The following is a 19,846-nucleotide window of genomic DNA, read 5'->3' as shown; positions in this document are numbered from 1 at the left end:
CAGCTACCTGGGATGCTCAGGTGGGAGGATCACCTGAGCTCAAGAGGTGGCGGCTGCAGTGAGCCATGTTGCACCACTGCACTCCAGCCTGGGCAACAGAGTAAGACTGTCTCAAAAAAAATGGGGTTTAGGGGGAAATATGGAGGTGCTGGGAGGGTGGCACGCCCGGAAAAGGAATAGAAGCTCCACGGCCCGCCCCATACCTTGCCCTGTGTGCCTCCTCCATTTGGCCATGAGCATTTTCCGGAGTTCTCTGAGCTGTTGTAGCAAATTATCAAACCTGAGGTGGGGGTCTTGGGAACTCACATTTTATCGCTGGCTTGCCAGAAGAACAGGTGACATCTGACACGGGTGCAGCCCTGTGGGACTGAGCCCCGTAACTTGTGGAGTCCGTACCATCTCTGGGAATAGAACTGTTGACATCCTGTTGGTACTGGAAGATCAGAGAATTAGGGAGCTTGTGCCTCAAGGCAACATGGGGCTCAGGAACCTGTGTAATTGAGAGACGGGAGGAAGGTCCCAAGACCCAGCCACGAGGCAGCTGGCAGGATGTGGCCTAGGGACAAGGGAGGGAGTCTGGCCCCTCCAGTCAGGCCTGGGTGTGCTGAGGTGGGTTGTGAGATGCGCCACTGTCTCCCAGCAAACCGTGGGCTCCCTGAGGGCCAGGATGAGGCTCTCTCGGTCACTGCTGTGTTGCAGAGCCCAGATGGAGCTTGGTACAGGAGGGGCTGCAGTAATGGGGTGCCGGTAGAAAGAGGACAATCCAGGACCCTGGAAGGCAGCAGGAGAGGGACTGGCAGCCTGGAGCCCCTCTCCACCAGGGTGCCCAGGCCATGAGGGTGAGGGCTCTCCTGGGCATGCGGGGGGACTGGACTGATGGCATCCATGACTCAGGGAGGTCAGGGGACCAGCTGTGACCTCTGCGGGCCGTGGGGGTCATGGCCAGAGTACTGCTGGACAGTCAGCTTAGGGCTGGCAGTGGAGGGCTGGGGGAGGCAGGACTGAGAGCTGGAGGAGGTTGGTGTTGGGCGTGGGATACAGGGACAGAGATGTTACCTTGGGAGAACAGCGTGGCCAGGCTGTGCTGGGAGCAGGACTTCCCCTCCCTCGCCCCTCAGATGCCTGGGTGGCCTCAGAACTTGGGCCAAGGACGCTGGCCAGCAGGGAGGCCAGGCCCCACAGCTGCAGGCCCAGGACCTTTGCCCACGGTCCTATTATTTGTGTTATCCCTTACTAAATGGCCCTTGCTTGTCCTTGGCCAGCAGGATGAGCATTATGTTCTCCATGTTCTCCAGCTCCAGTTCCACCTGCACAGCCGCTCTCGCCTTATCATCCCCATCCCCTCTGGTGGCACGGGATGCCCCTGCCCCAGTACAGGAAGAACAGGTAATAACATATTACCGTTGCCTGCTGCTTTCATCAGAGGCTGACAGTCACAGCTGGTTCCCCCAACCCACGCCGCACTCCTGTGGCCTCTGGTGCCACAGGAGGCCAAGGAATCCCAGTGCCGGGTTCACCCCGCCCTGTCCACAATGGAGGGTACCGCTGTGCTCACACGCCTGCTGTGGCTCCCCAGCCCCCCATCCTGGCCCAGCCTGCCCCCCTCACATACAGGGCCCTCTGCTTCAGTCCTCATATCGGGCAATGGCTCAGGGAGGCTGCAAACTTTGCCGTCTCGTCTGGTTCCAGCTGGAGCCCCTGAACAACCCTTCCGCATCAACATGGCGGCCCCAGGCCACATCACCTCCCGATGCCAGCCCACTGCCAACCAGAGGACAGGGACAGCCAACACAGAAACCAGGCTGACACCCCCAAAAATACCCCCAAAACACACCACACCCATACACCCCCACACCCACAACACACCCACACACTACCCACCCATCACACACCCACATACCCCACTACCCACCCACCACACACATCCACACCACACACCACACACACCCTAACGCACACCACATGCCTACATACACCACACCCCTCACACCCCACCCACAGATACACTACACCCACACCCATCACATACCTACCATATACCCACATAGATACACCATACCCACACCACACCCCCCCAATACAATACACACAACTCAGATACACCACACCCCCCAACACACATCACCCTAACATCACATCCAGATACACATCCCAACACACATCCACACCACACACACACCCCAACATACCCAACATACCACACCCACACCCTAACACACACCACATCCCTACACAGATACACCACACGCCCCAACACACACCACACGGATACAACCACACATACAGATACATCACACACACACACCCCACACACATGGATACACCCACACACACAGATACACCACACACCACACACACACACCCACAGATACACCACACACACACAGACACACCACACACCATCAACACACACACACACACACACACACACACACACCACACACCAGCCAGGCAGCCTGGGCTGCCAGGTTCAGTTCAGTGAAATTTATTGTAGGACTGAAAAAAGTCAGCATTCACCTGTTTAGTGTACAAAAAGGACACTAGATCTTTTAAGAAAATATTAGGAAACTGAAGACGCAGATGCCTTTCAATTGTAACATTTTGGCAAAAGTGGAAAGTTCTTGTAAACACCAACCCCATGGCTCAAAATAGTTTTTCTCCACAGTACAACATTAAAAGCAAAAAAATAGTATCAATAAGTTAGACCATATTTAATCAGCTAGAACTTTGTCCACCAACCCCCAAAACAAAACTTTTCTTAGCTTCATAATTCCTTAAAAGGAGAACAAATAACAAAAACAACAACAACAAAAAGGCAAATTGAACTGACAGCCCCTTGGACTGGTTCCCAGGGCAGAGGGGCGGGCAGTCCCTTGGTGGGACCTCCTGAAATCGTCCCACCTCACCCGTGTCTGCAGGGCTGCCTGTGAGCGACACAGTGGGGTCCGGCCCACTCAGGTTCCCCCAGAGCCTGGTCGGCCCTTCCCCAGCCCGGCCCAGAAGACAAAAACAACAGCAGCTATTGAAACATGAAGGAAATTTCCTCAGAGCTTTGGGAACCCGGGGGTCCCAAAGGGGAGAGACTCGGGCAGGGGTGGGACGCACTGTGGGCCCTCCGCAGTCAGCTCTTTGGAAGCCATCAGGAGGAACTCCCCCACCCCCCGGTTTAGAAAAATAGACACATCTGTATTTTTGCATTTCTGCTCTCCCTGCCTGACTGTTGATGGCAGCAGTGACCCCCATGTGATCCCTGGGCCCTGATCACAGCCACCCCCACCACCACCTTCCCAAGTCATGGCTTCATTTGGCCCTAAATGGGAACACATACCTCAGACCCCGCCATGCCCTGGGGGGTCCCCATACACGCACACGCACGCACACACACTTGTGTGGCCCCCCGATGCTTTGGGGGACACTAGACTAGGCACAGCAACAAAGCAGCAATTGGGGTACCTGTAGAGCCTGCGCCCCCAGAGCAGGCAGACCCATCCTCCTGGCTCCCCAGCTCTGCCCAGGGGTCCCTGGGGCCCCCACTGGTGCCCAGCCCTCCATCAGCCCCTCCCTGAGTGCAAACCTTGGCGGTGGCTCTGCTAAGACGACCCCAGGACCCATAAGTGGACAGAGGGATGGAGGGAGGCCAGCAGCATGGAGACCACAGGGACTCAACAGTGTGGAATGGGCAGCAGCAGCAAATGGGAGCCAGAGGACATCGCAGAGTACAATCTGATGCCACTGCAGCAGTCTCAACTGGGAGCACAGAAACACCGCGTCCCCCGACAGCTGGGGGCCCGAAATAGCAGGGCAGGCCTGGGGGAGCCGACAGCTCTCTGGCCCCCCTTGGCTCTGAGCAGCTGCCTGGGGGCACCAGCTGGAGTTCTCAAAATAGCCACGCTGGCCACCCTGTTTGCTTGCTGGAGCAGAGACCCTTACTGAGGAGGAGAGGCCAGGGACTAGGGTGCCTGAACACAGAGCCAGAGATGAGCAGAGGCCACCTGCCGGGTCCCCGCCCTCAGAGCTCGGCTGCACCTTCCGACAGCCTCTTTAATACTGCAGGCAGGACCCAGGGCAGCGGCTAGACCCTGGGTGTCCGAGGAGAGGGAGGCACAGGTTTAGAAAAAAGATTCTGCTTCTCTTTTGTACAAAAATAGACTCGAGTCTCATTAGCAGTAGCTAAAAGTGGCTCTCTTTGTATAAAACTAGAAAAGGCAGGCGCGCCACCCCGAGGGCCTAGGAGTCTTCTGGTGAGAGAGGAGGCTGAACCGGGGCTGCAGCCAGGAAGGCGGCACTAGGCTTCCTGGGGAGCCCGTCACAGGCAGGAACTGTTCAGGAGGCGGGAAGGGCCAAGGTGGGCCTGCAGCCCCCCGCCAGGACCAGACGTCTGCAGGGGCTCCCCTGAAAGCCGGCAGTGCTGGTTCAGATGAGCATCTTCCTGGGGTTTATTTTTTGAAATAAATCCTCTCTCCCCCGCCTTTTGCTCCCCCCACCCTCCCAGATCCCGCCATGGGGCGGGCGGCTAGGGCCAGGCCTGCAGTTGCCGCTGGTCGTACTCAGCGATGAGCCTCTTGATGTGGGCCAGCTTGCTGTGCAGGTACTCGCAGCGGTGCTTCTCCTGGCTGTAGTTGGTGTTGGTCTGCGGGACAGCACGGTCACACTCAGGACAGAGCTCCCCACTGCGAGCAGGCCAGCGCCCCCCACACCAAAGACCTGGGCTCAGTGCCCAGCAAAGAGAGTTGTGGTCCAAAAGCAGAGTGGGGGTTGGTCCCGCGCACGTCCTAAGTTTGTGTGGCTGCGCCAGGACACCACGGCTGAAGACTTGGGTGGGGGTGGCGGGGTGACTTTGGACTCAGACCCAAAGGCTCTACCCACACCTTGGAGGATTCCAGAAAGGGTCTGGGGGCCGCACCAGGGGAGCCTCCGCAGCTCACAGGACAAGCTCAGCTGCTCCTGAGTGCGTCTGGGCGGGGAGGCTACTCCAGGCCCACTCTCCTCCCTCTGGCTCCCACGGTCAGTTGGAACCCATCCCAAAACAAAAGACACTCACCTTTTTGATTTTTCGATATTCCTGCAAAATCTGCCCTCGAGTAGTCTAGAAGAAAAACAAAATTTTGAAAAAACAAAGTATGCCCCCACCTGCAGGAAACCCAAATTGAGTAGCCCCAGATGCTCTGAGAAGGGTGGGGGCTGGGACAGTGGGGCAGCCTCACGTACAAGGCCAAGTAGCGCCCCAGGGGCCCGCAGCGGCAGGAGCTCCGGAGTGGGTGGGGCACGAGGGAAAGGCTGCAGGGCCTCTTGAGAGCAAGAGCAGGTGGGGCACCGCTGTTGTGGGGGCCTGGGAGGACAAGGAAGTGTGTGTGTGTTGTGGGGCGGGGGGAGGGGGGGGCGGTGTGGCAAAGCAGGAGGGAAAGGGAGGGAGAGATGCCCCTAGAACCCCATCATGAATCATCTTTTTTGGAACCAAAAGGGTCCTCGGCCAGGGAGAGAGGCCCCAGCATCTGATGAATCAGGGCCCAGCCCTGCAGCCAAGTCACCAGTTTTGAAAGGTGGCAGGTGGGGAGGCTACGTCCAAGGCTGTGACTGAGGATGGAGACACTCTGTCTACACGGGGCAGCTGAAGGAGCTGTGAGCCCAAGCCAGGGGACCACAGGACTCCTAGTCCCCAGGACCACAGGGACCCGCCACTTCCCCACGGCAGTGGGTTGTGGCAGCACAGATGGGCCCCAGGGTGCTGCTGAACAGAGCTCAGTTGTGGGGTCTCACGAGGGTATGGCACAGGTACCAAGAGCCCTGTGTCCTGGGCTGTGAGAGGACCCTGGGTACTCGAATGTGTGGGGATCTATGTACCCCGGCTCGCCCCCGACCCGAGGAGGTGGGTCACAGCTATCCCACCACAAAGGAGGCTGACAAGCTGGGCTGCCTTCGAGGACCCCCGTGACAAGGCCCCAGAACCATGGGGTTGCCGCACTGGGTGCTTGCAGCACCCAGGGGAGGAGCTGCCTGGGGAAGAGACAGACTCTGGGGCCACCAAGCAGGCCAGGAGGCTCGCGGTCGTATACGCCCAAGTGAGCCCTGGCCCCCGCCAGAGCTGGAGCACAGTAGGCAGCAGGGGGCTCTACCTCGTACTCCTCGGAGCCCTGGGTGAGCTGTCGGAGCTGGGCGTCGAGCTGTGTGAACCGCCGCGTGATGCGCTCAATGCGGGCGTGCAGGTCGCGGTACTCGCTGTACTCGGCATTGAAGTCGTTCTTGTAGCTCTGGCGCTGCTCTGAAGAGGAGATGGCTGCGTATTTCCTGAGATAGGAGAGGGGCCACTGAGTGGATGCTGGAAGAACCCAGCCCCACACAGGCGGCGGCCGTCCTGGCCCAGAAGAGGCTGCCATGTTGGGAATTCACATACCCAGATCTGCAGTGGGTCTGCCTCTGCTAACCTGCAGTCTGAGGGAGGGGTCTGAACCCAGAAAAGGGAGGCCTGGTCTACAGGTCCCGGACAAACACTCACAGCAAGTAGTCGGGCGTCTCCGACGTGGACGTGGGAACACTGGAAACGCTGCAGGTTCCATTCAAACCTACGAGAGCAAATGCGCACCTTCTGAGTCTGCACCTGTGGCACCAGTCTGCCGGAAGCGTGCCAGGATGGGGTCATGTGTGAAAAATGCATGCTTTGCTGCTAGAGGGACATGGAGAGATGGCAGATGGGGTGAATGTGTGGTGGGTGCAAGGGCTGAGCACCTGGCATCTGGCGACCGTGGGCTGCTGGACCTGGGCATGCCCTCCAGGCGGCGAGAGCTCGGCATGCACCTGCGTGTCCAGGGCAACGCCCTGCAGGGCACAGACAGCCCAGGCATCAGCATGGCAGTCGCATTCTTGTCAAACAGCGGACAGGTCAGGGAACTGCAAGGCCAAAGCCTGCACAACCGGTCAGAGCTTCCCCGAGGCCAGGCCTTTGCTGCCTCCACTGACCGCATGTCAAAGGTCACTAAGCTGAAAACAAATGACCCCTGGCCTGACCCAAGTCCCTGGGGCATCCCGGTCTCTGACCAGGCAGGCCAAAGACCCAGCCAGCAGGACTTGCACCTCTGTTGCTGACAAAGTTCCAGTCCCTTGGTGTGCGCCCCACCCAGATCATCCCATCCTTCCCACTGGACACTGAACTGCAGGCTCCACAAGGCAGCTCCAGGACAGAGGAGCCCATGGGCCACCCCAATCAGCCATCCATGAGTGATGTGTCGACGCACGAAGATGCTCAGCCCTTCAGGAGCCTGTCCAAAGCCGCAAAGCACAGCTGATGGCTAGCTGGGGCCTCAGGCAGCTGTCCTGCTCCTCAGCCCCATGGTGGGGTGCCTCGGCCACATCAGATAACACCCTTGAGGGTCTGGAAATCGAGGAGGGGTAGGAGGACTGAGGTGCCCGCTGCCTGGGACCATAGTCGCCTCATCCCCTCAGACCACAACTACAATTCAGTGTGTTTCCTAGGCTGTCCTGCAGGTGGCCCTCTTTCCAACAGAGAAATGCTTTTATTACTTTCAGAAGTATCCTCAGTATACTTTTTTCTTTTTTAGTGACATCGTCTTGCTCTGCTACCCAGACTGGAGTTGCAATGGTATGATCGTGGCTCACTACAACCTTGAGCTCCTGGGCTCAAGTGATCTTCCTGCCTCAGCGTCCCAAGTAGGTGGGACTATAGGCATATGCCGCCATCCCTAGCTAATTAAACATTTTTTCTGTAGAGATGGGGTCTCACTAGGTTGCCCAGGCTGGTCTCAAACTCCTGACCTCAAGCAACCCTCTGAACTGGCCTTTCAAAGCACTGGGATTACAGGTGTGAACCACCACACCTGACGATTTTTTTTTTTTTTTTTTTTTACTTTTTAGTAGAGATGAGGCGGCTCACCTATATTGCCCAGGTTGGCCTTGAACTCCTGGACTTAAGTGATCCTCTTAACTTGGCCTCCCAAAGTGCTGCGATTACAGGCGAAGCCCACTGTGCCTGGCCCTACTGTGAATTTTCAGAGGCCCTCTGCACTACGCCAAGAGCAGGAATCTGCCATCTCCGGTTTGCTGAGCCCTTTCTCTCAGTGTAACACCTGGGCAGCATCTCTGCGGCCAAATTCCCAAAAATGGACAGAGCTCACTCCCCACAAAGGTTGTAACACTCCAGACTTTGGGCCAGGCGCTGCCTTCAGTATCGCCACCACCCCAACCTGGGATGTCTTTAAGAGGCTGTGGCCTTCCCAGGGCCATAACCAATTGGGCATGTATTGAATGGGTCTGACCCTGGTCCGGGATGGAAGGAAGTGATGGGCAAGGTGCAGCTGTGACGGCCGAGCCCACACTCCCACCACACAGTGCCCTCCCTGGGTATTCTAGAACAGGTAACTGCCATGTGTCAGGCTGGTCAACATCACCTCCTTTGACACCCCCAAGATCTTCACCTGCTAGGATGACAGATGGGGAAATCAAGGCTCAACCTGGTGCCAGTGGGACCTTCAAAATCCAGCCGTTGGCAAATCTCAGTGGCCCCTTGCTCCCACTCAAGCACTGGCCGAGCTGGTCCCTGCTTCTGGGCCCGGGGGAACATCCCCACAGCAGCTCTTCTCCCCATCTGTCCCCTGTAACAGCCCGTTGTCTCTCTACTTGCTTGTACTGGGCAGGAGCTTGGGACAGCTAGGACATACCTTGCACATGTGGCACCTCCGGGACCCTGGGTAAGATAGACCACCAGCACCAGGCTTGGCATCTGGTGCCTCCTATGTCTTTTCTTGGTGCTGGGACATCTACCTCTGGTTTCCACTTTCTCACCCATAGTAAAGATGACAGCCCCTGGGCCCGGGGATGAGCTGCCTAGGGGCCAACATGCACCAGGCAGGAGAGGAAACCACCCTGAGTCCCTGGGCCTGTCTTGGCATCTCGGCACTGGGCATCCAAGGAGGGACACAGCCCAGGGAGGTCTATGGAGTCCGGACCCGGGCCCAGGGTCTCACTTCTGCCATTTGAGAGAGATCCTGGCCCAGGTCTGGCTGTAGGGTGTTGGGTGTGTCCTGGGAATCAGTAGTCCTGCCCTGAGCGTGGCCCTGGTCAGAGAGGCTGCCCAGGGAGTGAGGTCGCCCTCTCCCCGTTGGTCCCCACATGCAATCCCACGTGAGCTGGGAAGCCTAGCACGAGGCAGGGCTGACCCAACCCCGAAACTTCCCCTTCCTAACCAATAAGACCCAGCCGCAGCAGCGAGGACCTACTCTCTAGCCACAGCAAGAGACAAGGGCATGGCCCTCTGAGCACTGCAAAGCTGTAATGAAAGAGAGGCTCCCATCCTCATCCCAGGAATGCCCCTGACTCAGCCTCCTCCAGCAGACACGACCCAAAAGCACGGCAGAGGACACCACCTGGGCTCCCTTGGGCCAGCTGGCACTGAGAGCGAGGTGGCTGTGTGCAACCAGCCACCACTGCCACATGGGACCACAGCAGCCCCCACTCCCTGCGGCGGTGGAATAGCCGCTGCACCCTGGCCACTGCTTCTGCTGGTTCCTGTAAATCGGCAGCTGCACAGGCTCCTGGCCACAGTGCTGAGCAGGTGCTACTGCTGCTGGGTGCCAGTGCCTGGGCTGTGGGCTCGGGGCTGCCCAGGTCTCCTGACTCCCCAACCCCAGCCTGCCAGGCCCTGTCCCCACAGCAGAAATGTACACTCCACAGCAGCTGCGTGAGGCCTATGGAGGTCCAAGTGTCATCCCTTCACCACCAGAATCTGCCCCTCCACACCTGCACTGCCTCTCCCTGAATAGGGCTGGCTCGCCTGGGCCCCCACTGCCTTCCCTGAGGCCCAGCAGACCTCAGCATGGCCCTGGCTCCCGAGGTTTCCCTGCAGTCAGAGCTGGGGCCTGGACCCACGTGCTAGCCCCTTCCGTGGCCTCAGCTCCACACCAGGCACTGGGCCCCAGGCCTCCAGTGCTGGCCTGGCACATTGACTGCATGTGGCACCAGGCACTCCAGAGGAGAGGACCAGTGCAGGAATGTAGTGGGCCAGGTGCCAGGCACACAGGGCGAGTCTGTAGGGGCCCTGGGCAACAGAGCCCCCTCGCCCAGCCTCTACAGCTTGAGCCCCCTCAACACCCATGAGGGTGAGGTAGACGTGGGGCTAGTGCTGGGAATCCTGGCAGCGCCATTCTGCCAGGACACCTACCTGGGGCATCTGCTGGGGCTCCAAGGGTGGTGTGGGTAGTGGGCGCACAGTCCGGGGGCTGGGCCCGGGGCCTGTCCTCAGCTGCCCTCTCCTTGTCTTTGTGCTTCTTAGACTTCTTCTTGGGCTTGCTGCGTGAGGGACTGCCATGGGGCCTGCTGGGCTGGGCACAGTCCGTCAGCAGGGGCAGACCGAGGCGTGCGGTGGGAGCTGGGGCAGCTGCTTCCCCGTGCTCACAGTCCCGGCCACTGTGGCCCAGGTCATTGCTGACATCAGCCAGGGGGTCATGGGCCCTCGGGGGCTGCAGCCTCAGGGGCAGGTGGGTGCTGGAGCTGAGGGTGTCTGTGCTGGCTGGTGGGCCCGGGGTGGGCAGCAGGGCCTCACGGCCGTTGGGCACACCCAGCTTCCCGTTGACAGCGGGCTGAGCTCTCTGAGTGAAGTGTGATATCCGGGGTTTCTTGTTGGCTAGGGGGTCGATGAAATCAGGAGGCTGCGGCCGTTTCTGGGGAGGAACAGAGACCATTTTAGAGGGGAGCACAGAGCGGCTGCGCAGCAACAGGCAATCCCGTGGCCCAGCCAAAAAAATCCAGCGCTGCCTGCAAGGCCCAGGCCGGCCACACGGGGGCGCCAGGGCACCAAGCCAGGTCCTTGGTGCTGCTCAGGGTGCCCTCGAACTGAGCCCTTCAGCCTGCTGAAGCCAATGCAGGGGAGGGCAGGGCTCAGCCTGTGCAGGCCATCCCTGGGGACTGGTCTAAAGCACTGCTGTGCTCAGCATGCTTCCTCAGCGACAGCTGTGACACAGGGACACGAGGCCCAAGAAACCCCACATCTGAGAGCCGCCCCCATCCTGGGTTCTACATCGTGAACTGGGTGCCCTACTGGCAGGAATCTGCCCCCAACCCCAACCCAACAGCTTTCCCTTTGATCCCTAGGCGGAGACAGGCAGCTCAGCTCGGAGCAGCTCACGTTCCAAGGAGCTGGTGAGGAAGGTGACAAGGGTGACTGACGCAGCACAGGGTACCCTGCAGGTACTCAGGACAGTTGCCCCAGGCCCTCCCCATTTACCTGCGGGGGCGAGGCAGAGCGCCCACGCTCGCCTGGGGGGCTGGAGGCAGCAACATCTCCAAGGAGGCTGCCGGTGCTCTGTGGCTGGCACAGCTTCCTGCGAAGGAGAGACAGGGCTAGGTCAGACGGTACTGAGGAGGCCTAGAAGCCCCAGGCGTGTATCCACATGGGGGTCCGGTGGAGATGCCTCAAGGAAGGGACCCCTCTCCAGAGCAGGGCCAAGGAGGTCACAGGAACCTGGGTCTGAGCCCATCCTGACCCGGCTTCACCCACTTCCCCACTCACTGTCCCCCTGCGCCCAGAGGAGGGCCACTTTGTGTAGGTGCCTGCTACCAGGGAGACCAAGGACACATGCTGGGGTGCTGGCCTCTGCTTTTAAAGACAGCTGTTCAGGCCGGGCGTGGTAGCTCACGCCTGTAATCCAAGCACTTTGGAGGCCAAGGTGGGCGGATCACCTGAGGTCGGGAGTTCAAGACCAGCCTGACCAACATGGTGAAACCCCGTCTTTTTTAAATAAATAAATAAATAAGTAAACAAAGACAGCTGTTCATCCTGCTAAGAACGCTCACTGCAGAAACTGTCCAAAATGCAGACGAGAACGGAGACCCTGGCCTAGGATGAGACAGGCTTCCTGGGAGCCCAGGTCATAGTAGGATCTGGAGGACAGTCAAGTGGCCACCAGCTTGACCTTGATGCAGCCGGAGAAGGGAAGAAACACCCCAGTGCATGCCCCTTCTGCCACTCATGTGATCTGGGCGAGGGGAAGCCCTCCGCCCCCACCAGCAACCCTGCAGCTTAAGGGTATCCTCTCTGCCCCAGCCATCCTCTCCCAGCAGCTGCGCATCTCGAGGGAGCCTAGAGCCTCTCCAGGCCCCTCCAGGCTGAAGCCCAGGGCTATGGCGATTCTGCCAGCCAGTGACATCCAGAGACCATCTCGCTGACTGATGGGCTCAGCTACAGACCACCGTAGCTGTCGCCTCCCTGGTGGCCTAAGAGGAGAGCCATGTGACTATAAACAGAGCTCCCAGTTAAAGACCGAAAACCGAGGACAGGCATTTGTGTCCACTGCAGAGGCAAAGCAGAGACAAAAGGAGGAGCGAGGACACTGCAAAGTGTAGCAGAAGCATGAGTGGTGACTGTCGCAGGATCCAGAGAATCCAAAGCCCAGAGCAAGAGGAACTGTGACCTCAGGGGACAACAGGCTGCTGCCAGGCCAACCCCCACAGCCCTGCTCCAGGTCCTCATCACTGCTGGTTGGGGCTGCAGGGCAGTAAACCCAGGGCTGTCAGGTAGCAAAGAGGCTTGGGCCACTCCTCCAGGCAGCTGGGAAGCTACCTGGGCTACAGCTGGATGACAGGATGGCCAGATGTGTGGCCTCAGGAGAAGAAGCAGGGCCCAGGACTAGGCCATATCGGGGATTCAGAGGCCCCACGCTGTGTAGGAGTGTCCCCAAGGGCTGCACTGCAGCTTCCGGGCAACAAATGTCACACCTCAAAACGGAACAGGACAATACATTTGAAAAGAGAGACTCCACAAGGAGGAAAACATTAAAAAATAAATCAACAGGCGGGGCGCAGTGGCTCACGCCTATAATCCCAGCACTTTGGGAGGCAGAGGTGGGCTGATCACCCAAGGTCAGGAGTCCGAGACCAGCCTGACCAAAATGATGAAACCTCGTCTCGCCTCAAAGTACAAAAAAAAAATTAGCCAGGTATGGTGGTGGACGCCTGTAACCTCAGCTACTTGGCAGGAGAATCACTTGAACCTGGGAGGCGGAGGCTGCAGTGAGCTGAGATTATGCCACTGCACTCCAGCCTGGGTGGCATCTTTTTTCTTCAAGACAGTCTCTCAAATAAATAAAAAATAAAATAATTAACAAAAACACCCGTTTTAGTATCCTTGGAAAAACAATACATTTAAGTAGACGCTTCATCAAAGCAGCTATACAAGGGGCCAATAAGCAAATGAAAAGATGCTCAATGCCATGTGTCTTCAGAGAAATGCAAATCAGAACAAGACACCAGCTACTCTGCCTATGAGTTGGCCCTGCCCTGCAAGGGGCAGTAACAAACCCACCAAACAAAAAACAAACCACAAGATACCACTTCATACACACTGAAGGATGGCTGCAATAAAAAACAGAAAATAGGCTGGGTGTGGTGGCTCATGCCTGTAATCCCAGAACTCTGGGAGGCCGAGGCAGGTGAATCACCTGAGATCAGGAGTCCGAGGTCAGCCTGGCCCAACATGGCAAAATCCTGTCTCTACTAAAAAAAAACCACAGAAATTAGCCAGGTGTGGTGGCGGGCAGCTGTAATGCCAGCTACTTGGGGAGGCTGAGACAGGAGAATCGCTGGAACCTGCGAGGCAGAGACTACAGTGAGCCAAGATCACGCCACGGCACTCCAGTCTGGGTGACAGAGCAAGACTCCATGTCAAAAAAAATGAATTAAAAAAAACAACCAGAAAAGAGCAAGTGTTGGGATGATGTGGAGAAACTGGAACCTGTGTGCGTTGTTGGTGGGACTGTGGGATGACGCACAGCGGTACACGCCCGTAACGCCAGCACGCTGCGGGGCTGAGGCACGGGGTGACCTGACTTATCTCAGACCCCTGCGGCCCCTTCACAGATGTGCAGTGGGGGCAGACTTTAAAGACTGCAGAATTTCCTCTCTCATCTACCCAACACAGCTGACTATGTGGCTGCAGTTGAACAGAGTTCAAAATAACCATTAGACCTTGACTGCCACTGCCTGGGAAGTGCTCAAGAGAAGGGGAAACCCACGTCCACACAAACCCTTGTCCACGTATGTCCACAGCAGCTCTAGTCAGAGTTGGCAAAGGGTGGAAACCTCCCAAATGGCCCTCAGCAGGTGAATGAATGACAGCATGTGGTCCATCCACACACTGGGCTATGAGTCAGCCATGAAAAGGAAGCACTGACACGTTACATGGATGAACCTCGAATATATGATGCTGAGTGAAAAACGATACACATAATGGTTGATATGGCTCAAAATCTTTTTGTTTGGGCTTGTTTTGAGACAGGTCTTGCTGTATTGCCCAGACTGGAGTGCAGTGGCACAGTCACAGCTCACTGCTGCGTGGGCGTCCTGTGCTCAAGGGATCCTCCCACCTCAGCCTCTAGAGTAGCTGGGATCACAAGAGCACACCACCATCCCTGGCTAATATTTTCATTTTTTGTAGAGATGAGGGTCTCACTATGTTGCCCAGGCTTGTCTAGAACTCCTGGGCTCAGGCGATCCTCCTACCTAAGCCTCCCAAAGTGCTGAGATTACAGGCATGAGCCACTGCACCTGGTCCTGGTTCAACATTCTTCATGGCCACAAGTTTCCATGGATTACATGTCAGCCACATAGTCACAATTCCATTGATCTGAAATGTCCACCACAGTCAAATCCGTACAGACAGAAAGCAGATTAGTGGTTACCAGGGGCTGGGGTTGTGGGAGGGAATGGAGAGCGACTCCTGATGGGGACAGGGTTTCCTTTTGGGAAAATAAGAATGTTCTGGAACTAGACAGAGGTGGTGGCTGCACAACACCACGAATGTACAAAATGCCACAGAGTTGCCCACTTTAAATGAGTGACTTGTGTTACATGAACTGTATCTGAATAAAGCTGTTTTTTTTGTTTTTGTTTTTGTTTTTTAAGCATCCATAGAGTAGGTTAAAAATAACAACCTGAGCCAGGCATGGTGGCTCACACCTGTAATTCCAGCAATTTGGGAGGCCAAGGCGATGGGGGGGGATCACCCGAGGTCAGGAGTTCGAGACCAGTCTGGCCAACACGGTGAAACCCTGTCTCTACTAAAAATACAAAAAATTAGCCAAATGTGGTGGCACAAGCCTGTAATCCTAGCTACTCAGGAGGCTGAGGCAGGAGAATCACCTGAACCCGGGAGGTGGAGGTTGCAGTGAGCCGAGATCGCATCATTGCATTCCAGCCTGGGCAACAAGAGTGAAACTTCATCTCAAAAAAAAAAAAAAGATATCTCATCCGGGCGTGGTAGCTCATGTCTGTAATGCCAGCACTCTCGGGGGCCGAGGCAGTTGGATCATGAGGTCAGGAGTTCGAGACCAATCTGGCCAACATGGTGAACTTCCATCTACCAAAAATACACAAATGAGCCAAGCATGGTGGCGGGCGCCTGTAATCCCAGCTACTCGGGAGGCTGAGGCAGGAGAATCGCGTGAACCTGGGAGGCAGAGGTTGCAGTGAGCTGAGATCGCGCCATTGCCCTCTAGCCTGGGTGAGAGAATGAGACTCCGTCTCAAAAAAAAAAAAAAAGACATCGCTTTCATGAAATAAGAACATGATGCTATGAAAAAGCAACAGGGAAGACTCTCAGAAACTAGAAATAATAGGCTCCCATGGCGGCTCACAAATCCCAGCGCTTTGGGAGGCTGAAGCAGGCAGATCACTTGAGGTCAGGAGTTCAAGACCAGCCTGGCCAACCTGGTAAAACCCTGTCTCAATGCTTGGGCATCAGAGCAACACTCTGTCTCAAAAAAGAAACTACAAATAATAATAGAGACGGGATGAGAAATGTCAGAGAACTCTCCCAAAAGGATAATAAAGAGCAAGAGATGAAAAGCAGGAAGAGAAGGATGAGCTCCAGCAGCTCACCAAGGGCAGTTTGAGGTGGCCTGCAGTAGGGCAGTCAGGCCTTTCCACTCCTGCACGGGGACAGAAAGACAGATGGATGGATGAGGCAAGTTTTCAGCCTGTGAGGTCCGTGGTACCCTCCCAGGGTTGGGGTGCGAAGCCTCTGACCCTCGGCGTGGAGGGAAAGCACCTTAGACTCTGCAAGTCTAGATGTGACCAACCACCGGCTCAGCAGGACCACCGTCTGGGCATGAAGATGTGGCCAGCAGTCCTCCCAGAGCCCTGTCCTCAGAGAGGTGCTCTAGAGCTGGGCTCCCGCGGCACCAGGGAGGAGCAGGAAGCAGGGTGCAGCCTCTGGCATGGGGATCACATGAGGGGAGTAGCTCAGGCGGGAGGTGAGGACACTAGGCAGTGTGTGGTTTGGGCAGGGGACTCAGGAACTCCTGGGGGGACCTGCAGGACCCCTGGCCCATGGATAGTGATGAGAGGTGATCTGGACACCAAGGACAGCTTGGGGTTGCATGTGAAGAACAAAGATAACATGAGCAGAGAAACCACCCCGAGCCACACATGGTGCAACTCAGCTGGGAAGGCTCTTGCAGTGACTTTGGGCCCCCACACCCCCGTCTGTCTCATGGCCTGCACCAGGTGAGTCCTGCTGGTAAAAACACCTCAAGGCCCTGCTTTGATGTATGTGAGGTCCTGGTGTCAAAACTGCTATAAATGGGGCTTTCTTGGGGGCGGGGTGCTAAATAAGAAAAGAAACAGCTGTGCAGAAGAGCGCTGCAGGTCACCTTCTATGTGGTTACAGTCGAGGGATACAAACCCTAACTCTGCACACCAGTTGAAGCTTGGGAAGACAATGCCACGCCCACTGCCGGCCCAGAGTGAAACCCAAGTGCCTGGGGGCTGGCATGAGCCCCGCAGCTCACTCTGCAGAAGGAATGTGAGCCTTGAATCAGGGGAGCTGGAGGAGGTGGCTCGAGCCTGCATCCCAGGGGAACTCCCCGACGCCCCCAGAGATGCAGCCCAGGCTTCTCCTCATTCCACTAGCTCTGAGCAGTTCTCCTTCCAGTGCCCTAAGGGTCTGTGAAAGCCAGGGAGGGGGCCAAGGGAGAGGACACAGGTGCGAGGATCGGGGCGGGTCTTCTGCCAAGACTGTGCCTCAGGCAGCCTCCCACCAGCCAGGGAAGTACCCCACAGGCCCCTGACCTCCACTTCCGGGGCAGACAGGCAGGCACTACCCATCGGGGGAGTCGAGTGGACCCCCATTTTCACTCTGCTTTCCAGAGGCAATTACTGCTTTAAATAGCTGAACTTCCAAAAAACAATCACAAATCATAAATACCTCTGAGTCCCTGAGAAATCACTTATGGACTAATTAGCAGACTGGCCTGCTTCACAGCCTGCACTCCCCAGGCCACATCGGTAGAGAAGGAAATCATTAGCCGTCTGCCTCCTTAACCACTGCTCCCCCGAGCTGCTGCCACTCCTGACCCTGGGTTCCAATTAGCCTGAGGGGATGCATTTAATTAACGCTGCTTAATGACGCCTGCCTGGAGTGTTGGTTTGCCTTATTTCTCTACTTCAGGTTCTTGAGAGACTCTTCTCAAAAAGTCAGTGAACTTCCGAGGCCCTGTGGGGATGCCCAGGTTGTAGAGGGAAGCATGAGGGGAAGCTGGGGACAGCAGAGGAGGGTCCTGGCAGACTGAGGCCTTTTGTCTAAATATTCTGGGGTTGGGGCCAGTGACTCATGCCTCCATCCCACTCTGTGGGGGTGGCCTTCCCCCAACCATGGGAGGCACCACCCCCACCACGTGGGCAGTAGAGAGGATGGCCAGAGAGGCCTGCTTGGACCCTTCCATCCTGTTCCCAGGACCTCCTGCCTTCAGGACCACACAAGACCACCCCAGCATCCTCTGGGTAAGCTCTGGCCGCCTTCAGGGGGCTGGGGACATGCTGGGGGATGGGAGGTGGCATTACCGGACAAGCACCCGCTTCAGCAGCTGCTGGTCCCCCTCTGAGTAGCCGGGCCAGTCCTTCTGCACATCCTTGTACATGCAGTCCTGCAGCGTGCACGTGCCGTCCTTAGCACTCATGTTGGCCACCTGCAAGACAGCCAGCCATCACTTTGTGGGAAGACCGAGAGTGGTGGGGAACTAGAGGGAAAAGATCAGATGGCAGGGTTGGGAGAGTGTGCAGAGACAGCGGGAGACAGACCTAGACAGAGGAGAGGAAAGAGGACGCCCCACTACTGACCTGTGCCGCCTCCCACCCCCAGCTCCCCTACACACAGTCGTCAGGGTGCAGAAGGGACCCTGAGGGTCACGGAGCCAGGTCCCGACTCAACTGTCTTACAGGTACTAGGGCCAGGCTGGCTTCAAAAAGGGGAGGGCTACTCCCTGCAGTCCTGAGACCCCATCACCTGCCCCCTGGCCCGCCTACGCTGTTTCTCTTTTTTCTTTTTTTTTTTTTTTTTTTTTGAGACGGAGTTTCGCTTTTGTTACCCAGGCTGGAGTGCAATGGCGCAATCTCGGCTCACCGCAACCTCCGCCTCCTGGGTTCAAGCAATTCTCCTGCCTCAGCCTCCTGAGTAGCTGGGATTACAGGCACGCGCCACCATGCCCAGCTAATTTTTTGTATTTTTTAGTAGAGACGGGGTTTCACCATGTTGACCAGGATGGTCTCGATCTCTCGACCTCGTGATCCACCCGCCTCAGCCTCCCAAAGTGCTGGGATTACAGGCTTGAGCCACCGCGCCCAGCCTGTTTCTCTTTTTTCTTTTCTTGACACAAGATCTTGGCTCACTACACCCTGTACCTAAAGCCATCCTCACACCTCAGCCTCAAAAGTAGTGGGACCACAGGCAGGCATCACCATACTCCAGTTAATTTTATTTTTTTGTAAGATGGATATCGCTATGTTGTCCAGGCTTCTCTCAAGCGATCCCCTAGGCTCAAGCGATCCTCTGACCTTGGCCTCCCAATGTGCTGGGACTCCAGCCACCACACCCGGCTCCTGTTTCTTCCAGGCTGAAGTGCAGTGGTGTGATCAAGGCTCACTATAGCCGAAACCTCCTGGGCTCAAGCGATCTTCTCACCTTTGTCTCCCAAGTAGCTGGGCTACAAGCATGCACTATCACACCCAGCTAATTTTACTTTTTGTAGATATAGGATCTCAATATTTTGCCTGGCTGGTTTCAAACTCCTGGCCTCAAGGATCCTCCCAATTAGCTTCACAAAGTGCTGGAAACAGGCGTGAGCCAGCTCCACTCCATTTCGATCACAACTCCTAGGGCAGAGTTGACCATGGCTGGGGATGCTGGGTGCGGGGTACCTCCAGGGCCAGGCCTGAGCCCACCTTCCTTATAGCCAGCCTGCTTTGCTGTCGCTGGTTAACAAGAGCTAAGTTCGTGTCCCAGACTGCTGACAAAGATGGATTCAGACCATCTGCCTTAGAGGGACCTGAGGAAGCTCCAGGTCACTGCCCTGAATGGGTGCTGTGTGCCGGCCTGCGGGGCGCTCTGGTCTCCATCTTGCTGCAGACGCGCCAGCCACCGTTTGCTGCATCCAACACAGCTCTGTGTCACAGCATATTTCATGGGCAGCATTTTTAACAGGTGAGTAATATTCTACCTACAAACTGCTGCCAGTTTCTCTGTAGAATAAACAGACATTACTGTGTGCAGGTTTTTTCACGTTGGCAACAGTTTCCTTCGGCGGGATACCCAGAAGCCAGATTAATAAGTCAAAGGCTGAGTATTTTTATGGCTCTTGACAGGCTTTGCTAAACATCACCCACCTGTCAACACCCCTATCCTCGTAGGAAAGGCCTGCGGGTTTCCCTGGGGCCCAGCTAGTCCTAGAGGCGGACACCTTCCATCTCTGCTGTAGATTTTTCCACAGAGGGAGGGTCAAGCACCTTAAAGGGGTACAATTTTGTCACTGCCATTCCTCAGTGTGTCTGCAGGCCTGGTGGGGGCTGGAAA

General features: G+C 56.7%; 1 protein-coding gene across 1 annotated transcript in view; it reads right to left on the bottom strand.

The window, feature by feature from the left end:
- Positions 1–2,469: 2,469 nt before the first annotated feature.
- ELL (elongation factor for RNA polymerase II) overlaps positions 2,470–19,846 on the bottom strand; it is a 75,879-nt gene continuing 58,502 nt past the window's right edge. The window contains exons 6-12 of the mRNA XM_003942284.3: positions 17,842–17,966; positions 11,231–11,327; positions 10,169–10,667; positions 6,494–6,560; positions 6,114–6,285; positions 5,042–5,086; positions 2,470–4,630 (exon numbers count right to left, since the gene is read on the bottom strand). Of these exons, the coding sequence (XP_003942333.1) occupies positions 4,514–4,630; positions 5,042–5,086; positions 6,114–6,285; positions 6,494–6,560; positions 10,169–10,667; positions 11,231–11,327; positions 17,842–17,966 (1,122 nt within the window). The 3' untranslated portion in view covers positions 2,470–4,513. The remainder of the gene's footprint in view (positions 4,631–5,041; positions 5,087–6,113; positions 6,286–6,493; positions 6,561–10,168; positions 10,668–11,230; positions 11,328–17,841; positions 17,967–19,846) is intronic.

This window comes from Saimiri boliviensis, chromosome 14 (genome assembly GCF_048565385.1).
Source record: "Saimiri boliviensis isolate mSaiBol1 chromosome 14, mSaiBol1.pri, whole genome shotgun sequence".
Classification (NCBI taxonomy): Eukaryota; Metazoa; Chordata; class Mammalia; order Primates; family Cebidae; genus Saimiri; species Saimiri boliviensis.
The sequence above is the reverse complement of the archived record's forward strand: the minus strand, read 5'-3'. Positions and strand labels throughout refer to the sequence as shown.